The sequence below is a fragment of the Portunus trituberculatus genome, chromosome 23 (genome assembly GCF_017591435.1).
Source record: "Portunus trituberculatus isolate SZX2019 chromosome 23, ASM1759143v1, whole genome shotgun sequence".
NCBI classification, from domain to species: Eukaryota; Metazoa; Arthropoda; class Malacostraca; order Decapoda; family Portunidae; genus Portunus; species Portunus trituberculatus.
Genome location: NC_059277.1, coordinates 6142501 through 6162218, shown reverse-complemented (window position 1 = coordinate 6162218; position 19718 = coordinate 6142501). Strand labels below are relative to the sequence as shown.

Here is a 19718-nt window from a genome sequence, read left to right as displayed (position 1 = left end):
TACATTACCACAGCAGTAATAACTCATAGACAGTGCGTGTATGTGTGTTAATAATTGCACCAAAATCATGACCAAAAACATACAAAATGAGCGAAATTTGTGCAAGTTTCATGTAGTTACCTATAGATAAAGTGATGGTGATAATAACGAAAGATAAACAAATGAGGGGAGTGGGTCGTGGGAAGCTTTCCCCTGAGGCAGGAGTCGAGCGGAAAGGTGATAGGGGACGCTCATACACAGAAGTGAGTCCTCGCCCGAGGCAGATCGATATATCCCCGTATGAATGGTGTGTGGCGCGTCACGTGATGTGAGGTGGATGAGCCCGTTACTCGCAAAGATCATTTAGAGGCTTACACTAATGTGTAGCTGGGAGCAAGGAAGGATGGTGAATATGGAGTGGGGTTGAAAAAGGTGTGGCTTGATTTACATGTCATGACTTGTAACAACTGATATTTACTCACTGAAATTCCATGAGTTGACACTTGGCAATTGCTCCTGCTAAGAATAAGAATACGAAGGCTACTTTATCAAGTAAGGCGTCGATCATCTGTACCACGTGACATGAGCAAATCTTTAATGTAATGTAATTATTAAAGACCTTGAGAATTATAGCTCATGCAAAGAATAAAAAAGGTCCATAATATAAAAGTAAAGTACTTTGGTCATGCATTCACTTGACTGGGAAAGTCAGAGAAGTAAGAAAAATTGTTGTTTGCATTGAACATCATCTCATCTCTCTCTTGCCTGTGTAGCATACTGGCAGCTGGCGTTGACATGTAAACACAGCACTGTGACAGCAGCTGCCAGCCAGCAAAACAATGAGTAGGAAGGCAAGTCTGTAAGCATCTCTCCTGTCGAATTTGTCACATAAAAACAGTGCGCTGCAGTCGCACGTCAAAGGTGCGGGAAACTTGGTGCCAGTGATGGCTGCGGCGTATGCATTGAGTTCTCTTTGGAATTATATGTGTACAGTTACTCACCTGCGCAAGGGTTACAGTATATTGAGGGCCAACAGCCACCCTCTGGCCATGCTGATGGACAGGCTGAGTCGTTCAGCAGTGATAGGTGAATATGAACTTTATTCCAAAAGTTTATTTTATTAAATAATTCTAACTATTATACATAAAATTATATAATTTATACGGATTTCATATTACCCATATATACATAGGCACAACAGACTGTACAATTGACTAAGCATACCAAGTTGAAAGGTTTGAAAATGTGATGGAGTCTAACAGCAGGTGGCCACACAGTGCGAGACACGGGTGGAGGGGTATAGTACACATGGCATGAAGTACACTCGGGTATACTGCTGGCCATACCCTATCTGACCTCTTCCGTCCCTAACACAAGGGTCTCCCAACACCCCTCTCTCTCTCCAACCACACCCTCCACTGACTATGCTCCATATCCCTCCTCCCATTGTTACCCTCCTCTAAGCTCTACTGCCATCCCCACCCTACACCAAGCCCCATCCCTCTCTTCCACACACCTCCCACCCCTCCTACTTTTTTCATGTGCTGGAGGAGTTAATGGGAAGAAATGTTGCCATCGTCTTTCCTTCATGTGTGAAATAGTACAGGTTTCTGCCCCTGTGGCATTCTGTTCAGAGGAAAGGACCTGCCTTGTATCTGTCGCAATCATATGAATGGGGGAAAAAAGATTAATGTAGACGTAACCACTGTTAACTCCACCAGTAAGTTGTCTAACACACTTGTGAAAATACTGCATTTCTGTCTATGTTAAAAAAAAAGAGAAAAAAAAAAAAAAGAAAAAGAAAAAAAGAAAAGAAAAAAAAAGGGCTCAGCAAACACTTTCTGTAGTTACTGGTGACTTACTGAACAGTACAAATATAGTATTGATATATAAACAATGTTATACTGTATTAAAAATAGATATATTCTTAAACAATGTGAAACACAACCTTTAAGTCGACAAAAGTGTTTTACAATAATTCTGCACAGGTGATTCCTGATACAATTAAAATATGTCCTGGAGGATTTCATTTTTTTTTCTATTTTTACTGCTGGTTACAAGATCCTCATTGTGCATGGAAGGGAAACAAACATATATACCAATATTTTCTAAGCAGATACAAAATATATATTAATATACACTCATTATATAATTTGCAAAAATATTAAGGTTTCTGAGTAAGGATTCAGAAAAATAAATTGAAAAATAAGTTAGTTATATAGCACATTTGGACTTTTAAACAATAAGATCCACACACTGAGCACAGGAAGTGGCTTGGTTTGGTGGCCACTTCATCTGTGGTAATTTTACTGGGTATCTTCATGAGAGAATCAGACATGGTTCCTCAGCCTGGCAGAGCAGATTGTACACACAACTCGAGCCATGTCCCGTGGCCTGCCCTCGCCTGGCTCAACAGGCGGCAACACCAACAACCTCACACTGGGTTACAGTCATCACAATTATGAGTCAGCAAAACATCACAGTCACTCATCAGCACATAACCCTGACCTAGGCTTACCTTGGGCCAGGCCAGATTTACTCTGACCCAACACCAAATAACAATGATAATTTCTCCATTAAATGAAAAGAAATGAAAAGAAAGGTCCCATATCTTTACAGGATAGTTAGTTACTGTAGTTATGTTATTACACAGAGTCTCACCATAGTCTGTGCAGACGGTCCTGGTAGTGAAATAGACCTGAGGTGCCAACCAATCTAACATAAAGTATGTACATTATATATATATATGTATGTATATACTATATATATATAAATATGTTAATAAGCAATACTGCTTAAATACTCATACATCTTATTATACACCTGATAATATTTACTTGCACCTCTATATACATGTAAATACTTTAAAAATAATACACATGTATAGGAGACCCATTCAATAAATTATGAGAAAAATTAACATTTACATGGTATTAGACAACTACATACAGTCACCCTGTCATAAAGGTGGGATTAATGCTTCTACTATAAAAAATAAATATATATCTGAATAATTAGCATTTAGTGAAGGGCGAGTCTGTCCTCAGGTCTGCGGGGAAACATCTGCAGAAAAAACCGTCCCACTTTTCTCCTCTTGAGCTGTCTTTTCTGATGGCGAGTGAGGCTCCGTTCACGGCGCCTGTGGAGCACCACTGTGAGGGAACACGCACGCCATGCACAGTGCCACGCCAGGACTGGAGTGCACAGTACACTACATGATAAAGACAGGAGCAACACTGATCTCTGAAATGACTGCAATGAGTGGACACAAATATCATGGCTATGGAAATGGTTATCTGTGTGGTGCATATTTATCAGAGTTTCCCCATTGCCATGATCTGCCTACAAGGAGGGAGGGAGGGAGGGAGGGAGGGAGGGTGGGAAGGTGGAGGAAGGGGAAGGGGACTGCAGGAGGAACTGGAGGGCTGCCGGTGTGGCCAGTGCCGAGCCGAGGGGCGCTGGGAGTGTGGCTGGTGAGCGACACTGGGCGGCGCGGGATGGAACGTGACACACATTAGGCTCTCTTCATCACAAGGGAGTATTCTACTTGAGAGGCTCAGATTTACTTCATTTCAGGCAAGTCCAATGGTTTGAGTATCACAGGCCAATTTGGTGGCTTAATAATGTAAATTACTGACTCAATATACTTTGAATTAAATATTACTGGCTGACAGTAATTTACTTTATTATCAAAAGAGCAAACATATTGTAGAATAAGTAATGTGTCCTACAGACTGAAACAATTGTAAAAGTTTATAGGTTCTTTCTAAACTGCACATTTCACGGTGATGGACAGCTGGGCTGACTGATGGTTTTATAGGCATCTACCTTGAAAACAACACATTTCATGATGAGGTCAACGCTATACTGTTCAAAGGTCGGAGGATTTAAGACTGGAAATACATGTTAGCATAAAGGCTATCTAGAGAATGAGAGAAGGTTTATAAAGTGCCTGTGTTGTTTACTGCAGAGAGTGAATGAAATGCTAAAATCTGAACCTCTTCTTCATGGCTACCTAGTTCAAAAGTCGGTGAAAACCCATCAGTGAAGTTCATCGAACATCTAAGGTAGCGCCAAAAAAGCTGTCAAAAGAATAAAATCTCAAAGTGACATTGCAAAAATATTAAAAACGAACTACTCATGAACCTTGCACAGTAAGGAGTAATGAAAAAAATTCTAATGGTGGCAAATAATTTTTCCACACTACTTAAAATAAGTAATGAAAAAAGGGAATCAATAATATTATCTAAACTCTTACATCAGTTTCAAGTGAGGGACATTTTTTTTTTTTTTTGTATTTTTGTATATTTTTTGTTTCATTTGCCTGACAGGACCCACCATCCATGTCCTCAGCTGCTGTACAAACTTAAATCCCTCGAGCTGTGCAGCAGCTGCAGTGTGCAGTCACAGCAGTGGCTCTTTAGTCCACTGGGGTTGAAGCAATAAATTATCTTTGGCTTCTCCGACAGCAAGTTTACTCAGTGTGTCGGCAGCGGCAAACCCCGTCAGGCACCTGTGTTACGAAAGAGCTCACGTAATAATGCCCCAGACTGGCACAGTGAAAGCACTACTCGTGTGCTGGTTACTGATGCTGCTATCTGATATGTACCACACAGAAGCCTTAGTCCTCAAAACAGAAAAAAAGAATAAATAAAAATAAATAAATAAAGAATAATCAACTCCCCACAATTGTGCTCTTGAGGCATCACACATCGTTGCCTTCATGGGATTGGTACTTTTAAAAGGAATGACCACCCAGGAACAGAGTCCTCGCATGACGGACAACTCCCCACCAATGTTCTCTTTTCTCATGTAACAAACCACCACCACAGGATCCATATTTCTTTTAAAAAGGAACGATTTGGCACTGTTCACTGTTGTGACCGGCTCTCCATCAATACTATAAGAATATATTAAATCACATTAGGCAAGGGTAGGTTGGCTGAGGCCAGGCATTAGCTCAGTCACTGGGAGCTCACACAAGCCCACGCGGTCGGCCCCGAACCAGCAGGGCCCGCGGCAGACACAAATAAATCTCGCAACATGAGGTAAGGAGGTGAGGGCCAGAGGCAGGGGTGTGCAGGAGGACCGGGGATGCAGCGGCGCCCCTCGCCTCCCGCCGCAGGGGCCGTCACTTGAGGTGCAGCCACCGCATCACCTTCCGCTTCAGTCTGGCACAGTAGGACGCCACCAGCGGTCACATTGTGGGATCCTCCCCCCGAGCGTCTCCCGGCGGCCCTCTGTTCCCGCTGCCTTCGTCGTCAAGTGTAAACTGAATCTGGATCCTGTCGGCAGCTGCACAAAGCTCCTCCTCAGGTGCGTCCTGGGAGTTGTCTCCGGGATAGTCTTCCTCCTTCAGGTCATTGGAGGAGGAAGAGGGGGAGATGGGGATCATGCTGTTGTACCAGTCTCTATTCTCCTCCAGGGTGTCCAGGATGTCCTGGGCATCGGGGTGCACCAGGTCTGCCCACGTCTCCCACAGTGGATGGACGATGTAGTCAATGAAGCCAACCTGCCAAAGATGCTACACTCACAAAACTACTCCACAAACATAAAGGTACATCTGTATTTCAGTGTGGAATAATGTTTCTTCAAATAATCTTTGCTATTTTTGGCTAAACTATTTGGCTCTCCTTTAAGACCTTTTCTATCTGTATTAATATATATATATATATATATATATATATATATATATATATATATATATATATATATATATATATATATATATATATATATATATTATCTTTGCCCAGTGATCATGTTACTTAAATAAAAGGTTGTCATTCAATCATTATTCCATTCCTTTTTTGGTTGAAACTGTTCCTCATCCCTTCCCTTCCCTCACTCAAGCTTCCCACACACAGGGCCAAGAGGTAATACATCAAACCTCACCTGTGACTTTTCAATGGTGGCTGTATGTCTGTCACACATGGGGGAGATGTCCATGCCTTGGTCCCTCTCTCGGTCACCTTGCTGGAAGAACTCCTCCATGATAGAAGAGACCCAGTTTCTGTACATTTCAAGAGGCTTAGTGGGGTTGCTTAGATCAGCACAGTGGACCATGTTTTGTAGCACCTGGTGGGATATGATGGATGGTATTATTTTGAGATAATTAGATGTATAAACCTCCTATCAAGAAAAGCAGCATTCCACGATATAAAAAAAAATTATCATACATTTTTAAAAAGAATGCTTAAGGATAAATATTTGGATGGTGAAACCAGATTTAAGCTTGAAGTGCTGAAGAATTGCCTTGTTTAGGTCAAGAGGTCCTTTGCAGTCTTTTACAGTTCTCTTATGCTCTTATTTTCTTCTATATCTTTATTCACACTGAAAAAATTATCAGCCTTTTGCAGTCTTCTATTACTCTAATGTCCCTCTTCACTTCATTTCACACTGAGTTCTGCTGAGCCTCACACTTACCTGTATCCTGTCTGTGTAATTATCAAGGAGCAGCACCCCAGAGCCAGCCACCTTCTTTGTCTCCACCATGGTCTTGAGGTCAGCAAGGAGGCTCATGTGTTTGCTCATGTCCGTCGCCAGCACCATGTCAATCACCATCTTCCTCAGGGTCTGCCTGGGCTTCTTGCCGAGGTTCATGAAGATGTCGCAGTCTTCGTTCTGGAGCAGCTTGAATGCCACGGCCAGGTGGTGGTTCTCCAGGACTGACTCGTCGTTATACATGAGGGCAAGTTCCGAGGAGGAGTTGATCAGGTACTGGTTGGTGAGGCCCGGGTGGTCCACGTCGTGAATGGCGGCTGCAAAGATGGCTGCCAGGATCTCCAGAGGTGTGAACACATTCTGCGGGGAGGACTGATGTGAGAGACAGCCACAGCAGGAGGTTTTGTGATGATGCCAAACACTAAGAGTGACAGGCTGGGTTTAGAGACATGATATAAAAAGCTAGATAATCAATCATAAGTTAGAAACTTCAAGAATACTTTTGTAAATATTTAGTGTTGTTTTAATAAGACAAAAACAATCATATTTTTCATACAAGCAAGATGGGGACTCACCTCAAGAGCTGGAGAGTTGAGGAGCACATGGGTGGACTGGGTAACATCGGCGGCGTGCAGGGAGTTGTGGTATGGCACGTCCTTCAGGTAGTGGTCCTCCAGTGTCATCATGAAGGTGATGAAGGTCTTGGGCGGAATATTGAACGTCTTAAGCAGGTCTCTCTCCTGTGTGGGAAGAATGGCAGGGTGGTCATTGAAGATGCTGTTGTGATAAGCTGAATGGAAAGCAGAGGTGTTTCTAGACACCCTGGAGGCCCTAGGCAAGAAGGACCATGGGGCCCCCAACCCGAAATGATGATGAATGAAGTTCAGGACAACAGATCAGTAAATAAATATTTTATTAAAGAATTAACATAAAATGAATGATAAATAACATAAATAACATAAACTCAATGCATATTTTACACACACTGTATCAATGAAAGAAAAACAAACATAACCAAAATGTACAAAATTTTAAATATGCTAAAATGTAATATCAGCCATCCCTTGGGGCCCCCACCAACTCGGGGCCCTAGGCAACTACCTATGTTGCCTACCCCATTGCGACGCCTCTGATGGAAAGTATAAACAGATGTATTACTGTGCACATTACTGGTGACTAGTGGGTTCCAACACTCACCGTAAAGATTGCGTAAGTAACAGTGGTGAGCGGCTTACTGTCGGACAGCTCAGAGATCCTGTACACATCAATGCCCCACTTGTCAATGTCCTCGAGTATCTGAAATGTACAGAATATTTATATAACTTACATTCCCTTTGACATGCTTTAAGATTCTATTCACAGAGGATGCATGTGTACAAGAGTGAAACTAACTAACTGTGGCTAATGCCACCTCAAGTGCAAGGTACACATGATCCAACTTATGGCTATGGTGCAGCCTAGCAATGGGCATGAGGGTGTGCTGTCTACAAAGTTGGTGCCATCACATGTCTTCCAAGGCAAAGAGCCTGGACAATGTAGGACTGACACCATGAGACTATGAGTAGGTGGAACTTAAATGTTTGTTTGCCTTTTACTGTGAGTGAAATATTTTCTTTTGTATGATAGTAATGGTGATCACTAATGAGTACTGATGATGACAATGATGGTGGTGATGGCAGAGCTGTGAGTCAACTAACTACTATTACACTGGAATGATGAGGATGCATAACAAGGACAAATCTAAGTTTAGGGTGTAAGTCACACTACATAATTTTAGTTTGATAATAACTTCAATTTTAGTCTCTGTATAAATGAGTTGATGGAGAATGTCAGCAGGAGATGAGAGGAGATAAGGCAATGTAGAGTGACCAATGCAATGCAGCTAAGTGTTTGTATAGGACTCAAGAAACCACAGGTGCTGATCCCTCCCTCAACAAGGAGAGAGACAGCACTGCACATTGACTGGTTTCTCAAGACAGAGTGGGTGAGTGAGCCAGTGAGTGAATGGGTGTTTCTCTTTAATGCAATTGTGTACTGATAAAACCATGTGACCTTATCTCTACTCAAACTACAGCCATCCATTTGCTCTAGTCACATGCTGGTGTGGCATTATCAGTTTTAGTCATGACAGGTAAAATGCAGCCATCTAATTATCTCTAGCACCATATCAAGGTCTCCCATTAACTAACACCTGCCAGTGTGTTGTGAGAGCAATGCACGGGACAGAAGGGAGAATATGCACGCTGTGAACCTCATGATCTGTAGGCTGTGTACTGTGTGGGGGAGACTCATTACAGGTATTGTCAAGGGAGGCAGCGTGTGGTGTGGCTGAGGTGGAGGCTGGCTGAGTGAGGAGATGTTCATAGTTTGGTCTGTACATGGCTTGCACAAGAAAGCAGTGACACTACTAACTGGAGGCAGACAGAGGAATTGTTAATTTACCTCTTCACAATATTCCTCCAGCTGCCCAAAAATAACAAGCAAAATTACAACTAAGGTCAAAAACTCCTTAGGAAAAATGTCATCATTATTATTGATATACATTCCTGATACTGACAAACTGAATTTTATTGCATGGCTTGATAGAGGGGCTTGTTCAGTGCACGGTTGTTCTGGGACCTCACAGTGACACAATACGAGACATGACCCAACCATGAGGCGGGAAGACTTCATCATACTACGAGACAATCGGAGGCCCTTCTTACTATCGCCCCGAGATAGGACACTCTCTGGCCCACACACTCCATATCATGACCTAAAGGCACGTCACACAAGCACCAGCACAGTACCTTGCCCAACTCGTCCTCTTGGCAGGTCTCCACGCCGTACTTGGGCAGCCTCTCGCCCGTGAAGGAGTTGGCATGGAGCAGCGGCTTCTTGACGCCCTGGATTTGAGACATAGACACTCGGTTGGTCGCCGCGGTAATAGCTGCCGTGCCCTGTGCTGTTGACGAGGCTGAGGCAATGGACTGCAGCACTTGACCACTCCTCTCTCCGCCAGCTGATATTGCTGCCGAAGACACACCTGCAAGGCTGCCGGACATGGTTCTGTCTTTCTTCTTTGGCCGTTCGCCATCGTCCACTCGCAGACTCGGGATGTCGAGGTCTTGCTGTTGGTCTGTAAGAGGGAAAAAGAGATACAGGGTTAAGATAGCCATGTCTCATAAAGGGTTCATACACATTACATATCTATTATGAAAGAATTGCCCCCCAAATGAACACCAAGTTATCTAATGTACAGTACAGTACATGAGCACGAGCGCCAGTCTAGCAGCCTGACAGTCGCAGCAAAGTGCGATATGCAGGCTGTGGCAGATACAGCTGGTATTGTGACGACTTGAAGAGGTGTAACAGTGGATCAGTCTGGTGACGAGGAACTCTGGCGATCCTAGAAGGAAATGTAATCTGGCAGGGAACGGGCTTAGGGAACGTGGCCTCGCCGCAGGTGGTTGGTGGTGGGCGCCGCGGCCTGTCTTGGGGGTCTACGTCGCCACAGCTGAGATTATCGGGAAGTCTGTGGTTTGACAAAAATTCCAATCTACTATGTCTTAGATATGTGGGATTACCTTGGACTGTCTATCTGTCGTGCATAATGCCCATAAACTATAACAACAACAACAAAAGTAACCACCACTACTACCACACCAAGCACCATAAAATGCATTGGTGAGATGATGGCCTTATCACCACCACTATCTCTGCCGGTGGTGCTAATACGTCATTGAAAGCGCTTCCGTGTAATGACCAGCGAAGACTATACTCCATATCAGTGCAGGTCATCAACAATGCGGCATCAGATTCCACTTCAGCAGCTGGCGTGGTATCGGAACCCGGAGAGGAGGGCGTGTCTGCCAGATAGCGCGCTCCTCTCTTCTTCTCGCCTCTCCTCTCCTCGCCTCGCCTCTCCCACCAACCAAACGCTCCACTTTATTTCCTTTGCTGGTCCCGGGAATTATTACTTGCAAAAATATCGCACCTAAAAATATGCCTCGGTGTACTTTTCCCATTCTACGTATATTTGGACGAAGCTTCGATGTCTGAGCTGAAGCAGAGAGAGAGAGAGAGAGAGAGAGAGAGAGAGAGAGAGAGAGAGAGAGAGAGAGAGAGAGAGAGAGAGGAGGCAGATGCAAAAAAAAAAAAGGGAAGGAAGAGACTCATAACTACCATCTCATTCTTTTTTATAATTTGTTGCTAGATATTAACACACCCCGTCCTCCCCTCCCTCCCCTCCCGATGTGCTGCAATACCTCTCCCGCTTCCCCCTCCTCTAACCCCCTCCCCAGACCGCGGCTGGAGTGTGGGGGCGGGGGAGGTAAGTCGGCACGTCAATATTCCCGTAGTAACAGCACGAGACCATTGAACGACCACTGGGAGTCACGCCCCTCGAGTGTGGTGGTGCAGGAGGCGGTGGAGGAGGTGGAGGCGGCGGCAGTGTGAGGTGTAGTGAGGTAAGCATGAAGAGAAGCAAGAGAGAGAGTAAGAGGAGATGGCATACGTTATTCACTACATGTTATTCTGCCTTCCTGTCTCTCTTCTTACCTCATACTAGTAAAAAACCAAGGAAGGAAAGTAGGAAAACACAGCTTAAGTCAGTCACTACCTGTTACTCACTATTTGTTACTCTTTTCCTTCCTGCCTGCCTTCCTTCCTACCTGTAACTCATGTGATCTTGAATACAGAAGGGAATGTGGCAGATAAACCCATGAGAGAGAGTAAATCATACCTTTTAGTTACTCATCGCCTCTACTTCCCTTCAGTTTTTACCTTTTGCTCACATTATCTTGAATACGAGGACGAGAGTGACACAAATACACTTTAAGCTCGTATTCTCAAACACTCCCTTCTTTGCTTTACTTCCACTATTTCAAAAGGCTTTATTTAAATTTACACGAGTTTTTTCACGTGTTTTTATGGTTCTAGAGGTAGAGTGACAACATTTCTACATTATTAACTGGAGAAACACTCTTGAAAACCACGCTAATCATCTCTATGGCCCACGAAAATGGTCATGGTGAGAGGGCAAAGCGTTTCTGAATACGGGCTTTTATCTCTATCTCGTTTATCCAGCAATCTATCTATCGACCAAAGGCAGAGAGGAACAGACCACGGAGTTCCTCGCAACCAGGGCATCATATTCACAGACAGAGGCACTAACCACTACAATATACAGGGGAAGGGTGGATGAAGGTGACAGTGGGTGGAGGAAACAGGGAGACAGGGTGTTGGCAGGGGTCCAGGCGCAGTGAGTCGCCAAGGGTTGCAGGGAACACTCTAGTCCTCTTCATCTTCGTCAGCAGAAGCGAAAACACGCAGAGGGAGGGAGGAATGGTACGTGGGAGGATGTGAGAACATGGGAGGACCCGGAGGAAGAGGGGAGGGGTACTGTGGGAGGAAAATTAGTGTGTGTGTGTGTGTGTGTGTGTGTGTGTTTATTCACCAGACAATCTTTAACGATGAAAATGATGCTGATTACGACCCACAGAGAGAGAGAGAGAGAGAGAGAGAGAGAGAGAGAGAGAGAGAGGTAGTGAATGTGTGTGCGCGAGTTCACATTATATTCCCGCCGTGCATGCTCCGTGAAGACTAATACCAACATACATGGAGTATACCAGTTCTATCCTGCCGTGACTTGGACTTTGCTCGTACTCTTGGCTCATGGCTGAAGGACTGGAGGAATGTAGGCACGCAGGGCAGTGTAGAGAGAGAGAGAGAGAGAGAGAGAGAGAGAGAGAGAGAGAGAGAGAGAGAGAGAGAGAGAGAGAGAGAGAGGAGGAGGTGGTACGGTGAGAGGGAAGAAAACGGAAAGGAGAATAAAGAGAGGGGTTGGGAGGTCATTAGTGCCAGAGAGCTGTGACCTAGTTTCCCCGGACGGTCTGTTGGCACACCCATTATCAAGTAAGCCGATGACCTTGAGTGATACATCTCCGTCAACAAACGTGAAGTATGTACGCACATATTTTACTTGACGTTCAGTGGGAGAGAAGTGAGAGAGGCAAGCAAAGGACGAGAAAGGGGACGAGGACGAGGGTAAGAGATAGAGAGATATAGGTTTTTTAGTTTCTTTTATCTTTTTCCCCGCTGTCGTTCGTTCCAGCGACTTAATCTCACGGAATTAGACCAGAAGTTAAGTCTCCTAACAAACCTAGCCCCCCTTTCCTCCCTCCCTCCTTCCCCTGACAGCATCACAGCAGCCAAGCCCTTGTTGTCCAGCCCGCCAGCTTCCCCCTTGTCTTCCTCAGCGCACTTCCTTATTTGTCCTGTCACTGCCGCGGACCGGATCTACACACCGCCTGGAGTTCACAGCGACATATACAGTATAGAATGATACGCCGCCTGCCTTCTTCTCCTCTCCACGCCTCCGTAAGCAGTCAGAGGTGTACGGATGAAGGTGAAAGATGAAAGCGAAACAAGTCTCTCTCTCTCTCTCTCTCAGCATGTCCTTTTCAGTAAGTCACTAACTCACACGCATCCAGACTCGGCGCCGCGCTACTCCGCCCCTTCCCTCCTCGCGTCGGCGTACATAGAATGACACGAGAAGCTGAATGACTCCCGCGGATAGGAGACATTGAGACCTACATAACCACGTCCATTACTACTTGTTCTGCTCACGGGAGAGGCTGGGGCAGGCTAGGAGAAGCTCGGAGACGGATGAGCAGAGGGAGGGAAGGAATCACTGAGACGGAAAAAGAAAGATATCTATCAAAAGGTTTACGATTGACGCCTGAGAAATAGAATCTAAAAAGCCTTGTTGGTTCATCATAAGACGGGACAGGGACCTTAAGAACTCTATTACACGGGGAGGGGAGGGAGGGAAGGAGGAGGGGCAGAGAGGGAAGGAGGAAGAGAGATAGAAAGAAGGTTGTCCCGTGATCCATCTACCCAGCTGATTGAAACCCTCCCATCCCCCTCCCTATCTCCCCCTCTCTGATGATAACGAGGAATACGACACCACGAAAAAGACCATTTCTGGCCAAGCACGGTGTTAACTAACGAGTTATTGCACACTTAATGACTCCTAAGACCCGTATTTATTGTTCTTGTTGGCACGTTACGCACTTTTCCTACCTACCTACCTACCTACCTACACACACACACACACACACACACACACACACACACACTCTCTCTCTCTCTCTCTCTCTCTCTCTCTCTGGGTATAGCTGAGGAGAGAAAGAAACACACACCTAATACAGAATAGGTTTGTTTTGGCAACAGTACAAGGTAGCACGGAGACAGCCTGAAAAATTACACGTACACACACACACACACACACACACACACACACACACACACACACACACACACACACACTAGTAAGGGGGTCAGGGGCAAGGTAATAGGGCGGGTCTTGGAGAGTATGAGAGGGTGTGGGAAGTGAGCAGCTCTGGGGATGAAGAAAGAGAGGAATGCGTGTGTAGGGAAACAGAAATAAGGTGAGGGACACAACAAGGGCGGCGATGGGTGAAAATAAGGTGCAGAGAAGGAGGAGGAGGAGGAGGAGGAGGAGGAGGAGGAGGGGAAGGTGTTAGTGTTGGGTATGTATGAGAGAGAGGGAGAGGCTGGGAGAGAGAGGGAGAGCGGGAGGGAGGTAACCTTCTCGTCTCCTCCATCAGGTGCACTGGTGGGTTTTATGATGCGTTTCCTGAGAGAGAGAGAGAGAGAGAGAGAGAGAGAGAGAGAGAGAGAGAGAGAGAGAGAGATTATCATTGCACATATCGTGACTAACATAAACTAGAGAGAGAGAGAGAGAGAGAGAGAGAGAGAGAGAGAGAGAGAGAGAGAGAGAGAGAGAGAGAGAGAGAGAGAGAGAGAGAGAGAGAGAGAGAGAGAGCAAAGAGGGGCATGACCATGAGAGTGAGGGCGTGAGGGCGTGTGCCGGGAGAGAGAGGCTGTGAGGTGAGAGATGAGCACGGGCGTAGGCGGTGTCTGGCGGGCGGTGGCGGCGGCGGCAGCGGTGGCGGTGGCAGTGCGCGTCGCCCTCAGCGCGTCAACACGAAATCAATACCCAGCGCCTCCCTCTCCAGCAGCAGGTGAAGCAGGGGCCGGCTGGGGCTATACAGGTGGCGGGGCGGCGCGGTGGCAGGGCACAGGGGGCGTGGGTGGAGCCCGCACTGTGGCACCTCACCCTGGCACTGGCACTGACTGGGGCGGCAGGTGGTGGTGGTGGTGACGGAGAAACAGGAAGATGTGGAGATAGGGAGATGATAGAGTGTGTGTGTGTGTGTGTGTGTGTGTGTGTGTGTGTGTGTGTGTGTGTGTGTGTGTGTGTGTGTGTGTGTGTGCGCGCGCGCGCGGGTGAAGATGGAAGGAATGCCAAAAAGGATATCTCTCAGTCTCTTTCTCTCTATCTCTCCGTCTGTCTTTATCTCACACACACTCAGCTGTCACGAACCAAGGAAACTCACTCCCCATCCCTTCCCTGTCCCTCCCTGCTTCTCCCTACCTCTCCCTCTCCCTTTTTCCTCCCCCCCACTGGTCCTCTCTCCCCCCTTTCCCCCCTCCAGCTGCCTTCAGAGTACAAGACAAACGTCACCAATTTCTCGTCAACGTTTCTTATCCCACGACTATTTTTGAACGTCTCAATTATTCACAAGAGCTTCTGAGAGAGAGAGAGAGAGAGAGAGAGAGAGAGAGAGAGAGAGAGAGAGAGAGAGAGAGAGTGTGTATGGCCCCAAAAAAACTTCGTATCCTTTCACAGAACCGAACCTGATTCAAGAAAGCACTTCAGATTACCACCTAAAGAAACGCCCTCAATCTTAACACCGAGGAATGAAATAATAAACGCGGAAGAAGAAGAAAAAGAAGAAGAAGAAGAAGAAGAGAAGGAAGAGGAGGAGGAGGAAGAGGAGGAGGAGGAAGAGGAGGAGAACGAACGGACACTCAAGAGCACTGATAAACGATGAACTCCACACATTTACTCCTTTCTTTCAACCTTTCCCTCCTCCCTATCTCCTCCTCCTCCTCCTCCTCCTCCTCCTGCTCCTTCTCATCCTCCTCCCCCTTCTCTTAATTCTCAAAATATCCCAACACAACTCGACCCATTCACGTGACGTCAGTTCATTTGAAACTATTATTATTACACCCGAGGAGGAGGAGGAGGAGGAGGAGGAGGAGGAGGAGGAGGAGGAGGAGCAGGAGAAGAAGAAAAAGAAGAAGAAGGAGGAGGAGGAGGAGGAGGATGAGGAGGAGGAGGATGAGGAGGAGAAGGAGAAGGAGGAGGAGGAGGAGGAGGAGGAGGAGGAGGAGGAGGAGGAGGAGGAGAAGAAGGAGGAGGAGGAGGAAGGGAAGAAGACGAAGGGTGAGATGCAGAGGAAGATAATGAAGAGGAAGAAGCACAAGAAAGAGAAAGTGGACAAATCTATGAACGAAAGAAAAAGAATATTAAAAGAGGGAAAAGGAAAGAAAAGAAACGAGAGGAGAGAGAAAGAAATAGAGGAAAGGAAGGAAGGGGAAGGAAGGTGAAGATGGATAAGATAAGAGGAGGAGATGAAAGGAGGAGGGAGAAAAGAAGGAAAAGGAAAGTAAGAGAAAGAAATAAGAAAGGAAGGGAAGTGTTAAGTGTTATGTCCTCCTCCTCCTCCTCCTCCTCCTCCTCCTCCTTTTAAGGGATTAGTACACTGTTCCTTTCTTCTCTCCCTCTCCAGTGCTCCTAATCTTAGCTCACATTGGAATCGTTTAAGCTGGAACCATTAAACAGCAGTAAAACACTATTGCTATTTAGACGAGGCACAATGACTACTGTTTGGCTATTTATACACTCCTCCTCCTCCTCTTCCTCCTCCTCCTTGTTGTTGATGGCTCTTGTTTTTGTTGCTTTATTGTTGTTGTTTCTATTCTTTGCATCTTACTCATTACTTGCGATTCTCCTTCTCCTCCTTCTTTCTCCATATTACTTCTCCATCTCCTCCTCCTCTTCCCCCTCCTCCTTGTTGTTGGTGGCTGTTGTTTTCATCGCGTTATTGTTGCTGTTGCTTTTATTCTTCGCATCTAACTTATTATTTACAATTCTCCCTCTTTTCTCCATATTCTCCTTTCATTATCATTATTTTCACCCAATTCATCCACCACCACCACCACCACCACCATGGGAAATATCAGCTTAACCTCACGTGCAAGCCCTCCCCGTGATCAGTAGCACCAGCAGCATCATCAGCATCAGTTTGTTTGGGTTCTAGCACCAGTGTCTGCAGTCTCAAGGGGCTCGACGCATCAACATCAACAGCAGAATGTGAGAGGGCACGGGAGAGGGCACGGGAGAGAGGGCTCCTTAGTGAGTGTGACGCAAGAGGAAGTTTTCACGATTCTGGGTTCTCGTGGAAAAGCCTAAGAGAGAGAGAGAGAGAGAGAGAGAGAGAGAGAGAGAGAGAGAGAGAGAGAGAGAGAGAGAGAGAGAGAGAGAGAGAGAGAGAGAGAGAGAGAGAGAGAGAGAGAGAGAGAGAGAGAGAGAGAGAGAGAGAGAGAGGTGGGGATAAACACACACACACACACACACACACACACACACACACACACACACACACACACACACACACACACACACACACACACCTGCCAACTGAATTAACTAATTCTGAATACTTATTGACTGATTCATGTTTGCTTTTAACTTCCACTATTTTTATTATTATTATTATTATTATTATTATTATTATTATTGTCATCATTATTATCATTATTATCTCATCTATAATTTCTCATATTAGAACTTATGATACAATTATAAACGTTTTGAAAGAAGTTTAATGAACCCTAATCTCTCTCTCTCTCTCTCTCTCTCTCTCAATAAAGGCAGTAAGAGGATCACACAGACAGCGCATTAATATATCTAAGGGTATTGAACGCTATTACGACATCACCACTACCTCATCTACCCCCTGCTGTGTTCCGAGGCGCTGCGCAACATGAGTCCCATTGAGCGATCGCATGGAACACAATCCAACGCCAATAAATTCAGTTAATCGCCTCCTCTTTCTTATCAGTGTCTTGTGTAAGCGATCGAACCCGCGGCTCCCATTGATGCTTCCGTGGTGCTATTAAAAGACGCCTCAAAATCGATACGGTGCTATTTTTGTCTGTCAGTATTGGGGTTAGTTGAAAGGATGTACTGTGAAGCTTTATTGAGGTTTCGTTGTAGTTTTCCAGGGTTTTGTAGTGTTTAGTGAGCTTTGAAATGCCTGGTGATACGTTGGTTGGTTGGTTTATATTGATTTGATTTTTTTTTTTATTGACCTCAACAGAATCATAAAATCCCAAGAGAGAATTTAAACTTAGAGAAAACTTGACATTCATTGCATATAGTGGTCATCATTGTCTCGTGTGTGTGTGTGTGTGTGTGTGTGTGTGTGTGTGTGTGTGTGTGTGTGTGTGTGTGTGTGTGTGTTTATGGAATAGGGGTAGCTGGCCAAGAGCAACAAAAAATGAAAAGAAAAGGCCCACCTGATTGCCAGTTCCCTAAAAGATTAAGAGAGTTAGCAAAAAATCTGGGACGAAAATCTGTATCGTGTGTGTGTGTGTGTGTGTGTGTGTGTGTGTGTGTGTGAGAGAGAGAGAGAGAGAGAGAGAGAGAGAGAGAGAGAGAAAGAGAGAGACTTGAAGGACTGAGGGATACTTTAAAAAATCTTCCCTTCCTTACAGTCTGGATTTGAAGGCACATATTTTTAGCCGTCGTCTCACGCACTGCCTCGCCTCTCACCGTCTCCTGCCATGTGCCGTCGTTAATATCGAGGGATGGGCGATCGATTCCTTACTTTCCATTGACTTCTGTATAGCTTGGCGCGAGTTTTACAGGCAGCGAGGCACGTCAAGGAGTCACGCATTACCAACTGTACATTTTTCATTCCTCCGCCTTGCCAATATTGGAGAATGCCTCATCAATAATCACTCATGTTTTTCTTGCTCATATATTTTTGCATTGTAGTGTTTTAAAAGTTTTGTAAGGTAGGTAAGACAGAATCAACCTTGCATTTCATTTCCTTAACACCTTCAATTGTGGGACACATTTTTACCTTGAGATTTGTGTACGATTAAACCATTTTATTGACATTAGGAAGGGTCTATGGAGGTTAGAAGATTAATGGGCAGTCTTCACTATTTTAATCCCCCCCATAAGTTTCTAAAGCTGAATAAAATCTCGAAATAGTAAGCAGAATGAATATGGAAAATGCGTCATGGTACTGAAGGGGTTAAAAGTGTGGAGATAGGATTAAATTATTGCTGAGTAAATAGAGTAAATAAATAGTAGGTGTTTTGGGAAGTACTGATAAATAGATAGAGGTAATAGATAGAGTTAAGTATACAAGCTTTACACGGAACTGTCACGTATAGACTAGCTGGTATTTCGTATACTTTCCTTTGTGTTATGTTAAAATCTCTTACAGTGCTTTGAATACTGGCAAAATAAGACCACACTACCCAAAATAACACCACCACTCGTATTTTAAAACCCTTCTCGTGTGCCACCTATAGACCAGCTGCCGTGTCGAATATTCCCCTTTGTGCTCTGTTAAAATCTCTTAAAAATCTCTTACAGTGCTTTGAATACTGGCAAAATAAGACCACACTACCCAAAATAACACCACCACTCGTATTTCCAAACCCTTCTCGTTTGCCACCTATAGACCAGCTGCCGTGTCGAATATTCCCCTTTGTGCTCTGTTAAAATCTCTTAGAGCTTTGAATACTGGCAAAATAAGACTAAAAATAAGACAACCACTCGTATTTTCAAACCCTTTTCGTATAGTATCGTGTAGTAACTAAAATACAACCATACCTAACGTGTCAATAATAAGAGCGGGACACATAATCAACAGGAGCAGGACCCGTATTTTCATCGCTTCGTTCTCGCCAATATTGGAGGCTAAGCGATCGATTACCTGGAGGCAAACACACACTTGACGCTCCTTCAGGCCAGGCAGAGCGAGGGAAGGCGAGGGAAGGCTGTGCTGGTGGCGAGGCTGTGTTGGTGGTGGTGATAGTGGTACAGCGCATGAATGAACCAGACCGTATACTCCTGCGCTTCAAGATTCTAGTTTGTTTTGTTCCCGTGGCTGTTTACGACCTTACTAATGCCTTTAGTTCCCTTCCCTCCTGCTACTGAAGGAGGAGGAGGAGGAGGAGGAGGAGGAGGAGGAGGAGGAGGAGGAGGAGGAGGAGGAGAAAGAGAAGGAGCAAGAATTATAAGGAAAAAGGAATAAGAGGACGAACAAGAAGTAGGGGAAGGAATCAAAAGAGAAAGGAAAAAAGGAGGAACAAGAAATAAAAGAAATAGAAAAGGAAAACGAATGAGTGAGAAGGGA

At 45.1% G+C, this 19718-nt stretch overlaps 1 protein-coding gene across 6 annotated transcripts in view; it reads right to left on the bottom strand.

Annotated features, from left to right (window-relative positions):
* Positions 1–1881: 1881 nt before the first annotated feature.
* The window catches only part of LOC123507691 (cAMP-specific 3',5'-cyclic phosphodiesterase-like), a 617094-nt gene continuing 599257 nt past the window's right edge, over positions 1882–19718 (bottom strand). For all 6 annotated transcript variants that reach the window (XM_045260825.1, XM_045260827.1, XM_045260822.1 and 3 more), the window contains 6 exons: positions 9213–9541; positions 7621–7719; positions 6999–7163; positions 6406–6783; positions 5875–6057; positions 1882–5491 (listed from right to left, as the gene is read on the bottom strand). In XM_045260825.1, the coding sequence (XP_045116760.1) occupies positions 5177–5491; positions 5875–6057; positions 6406–6783; positions 6999–7163; positions 7621–7719; positions 9213–9541 (1469 nt within the window). In that variant the 3' untranslated portion in view covers positions 1882–5176. The remainder of the gene's footprint in view (positions 5492–5874; positions 6058–6405; positions 6784–6998; positions 7164–7620; positions 7720–9212; positions 9542–19718) is intronic.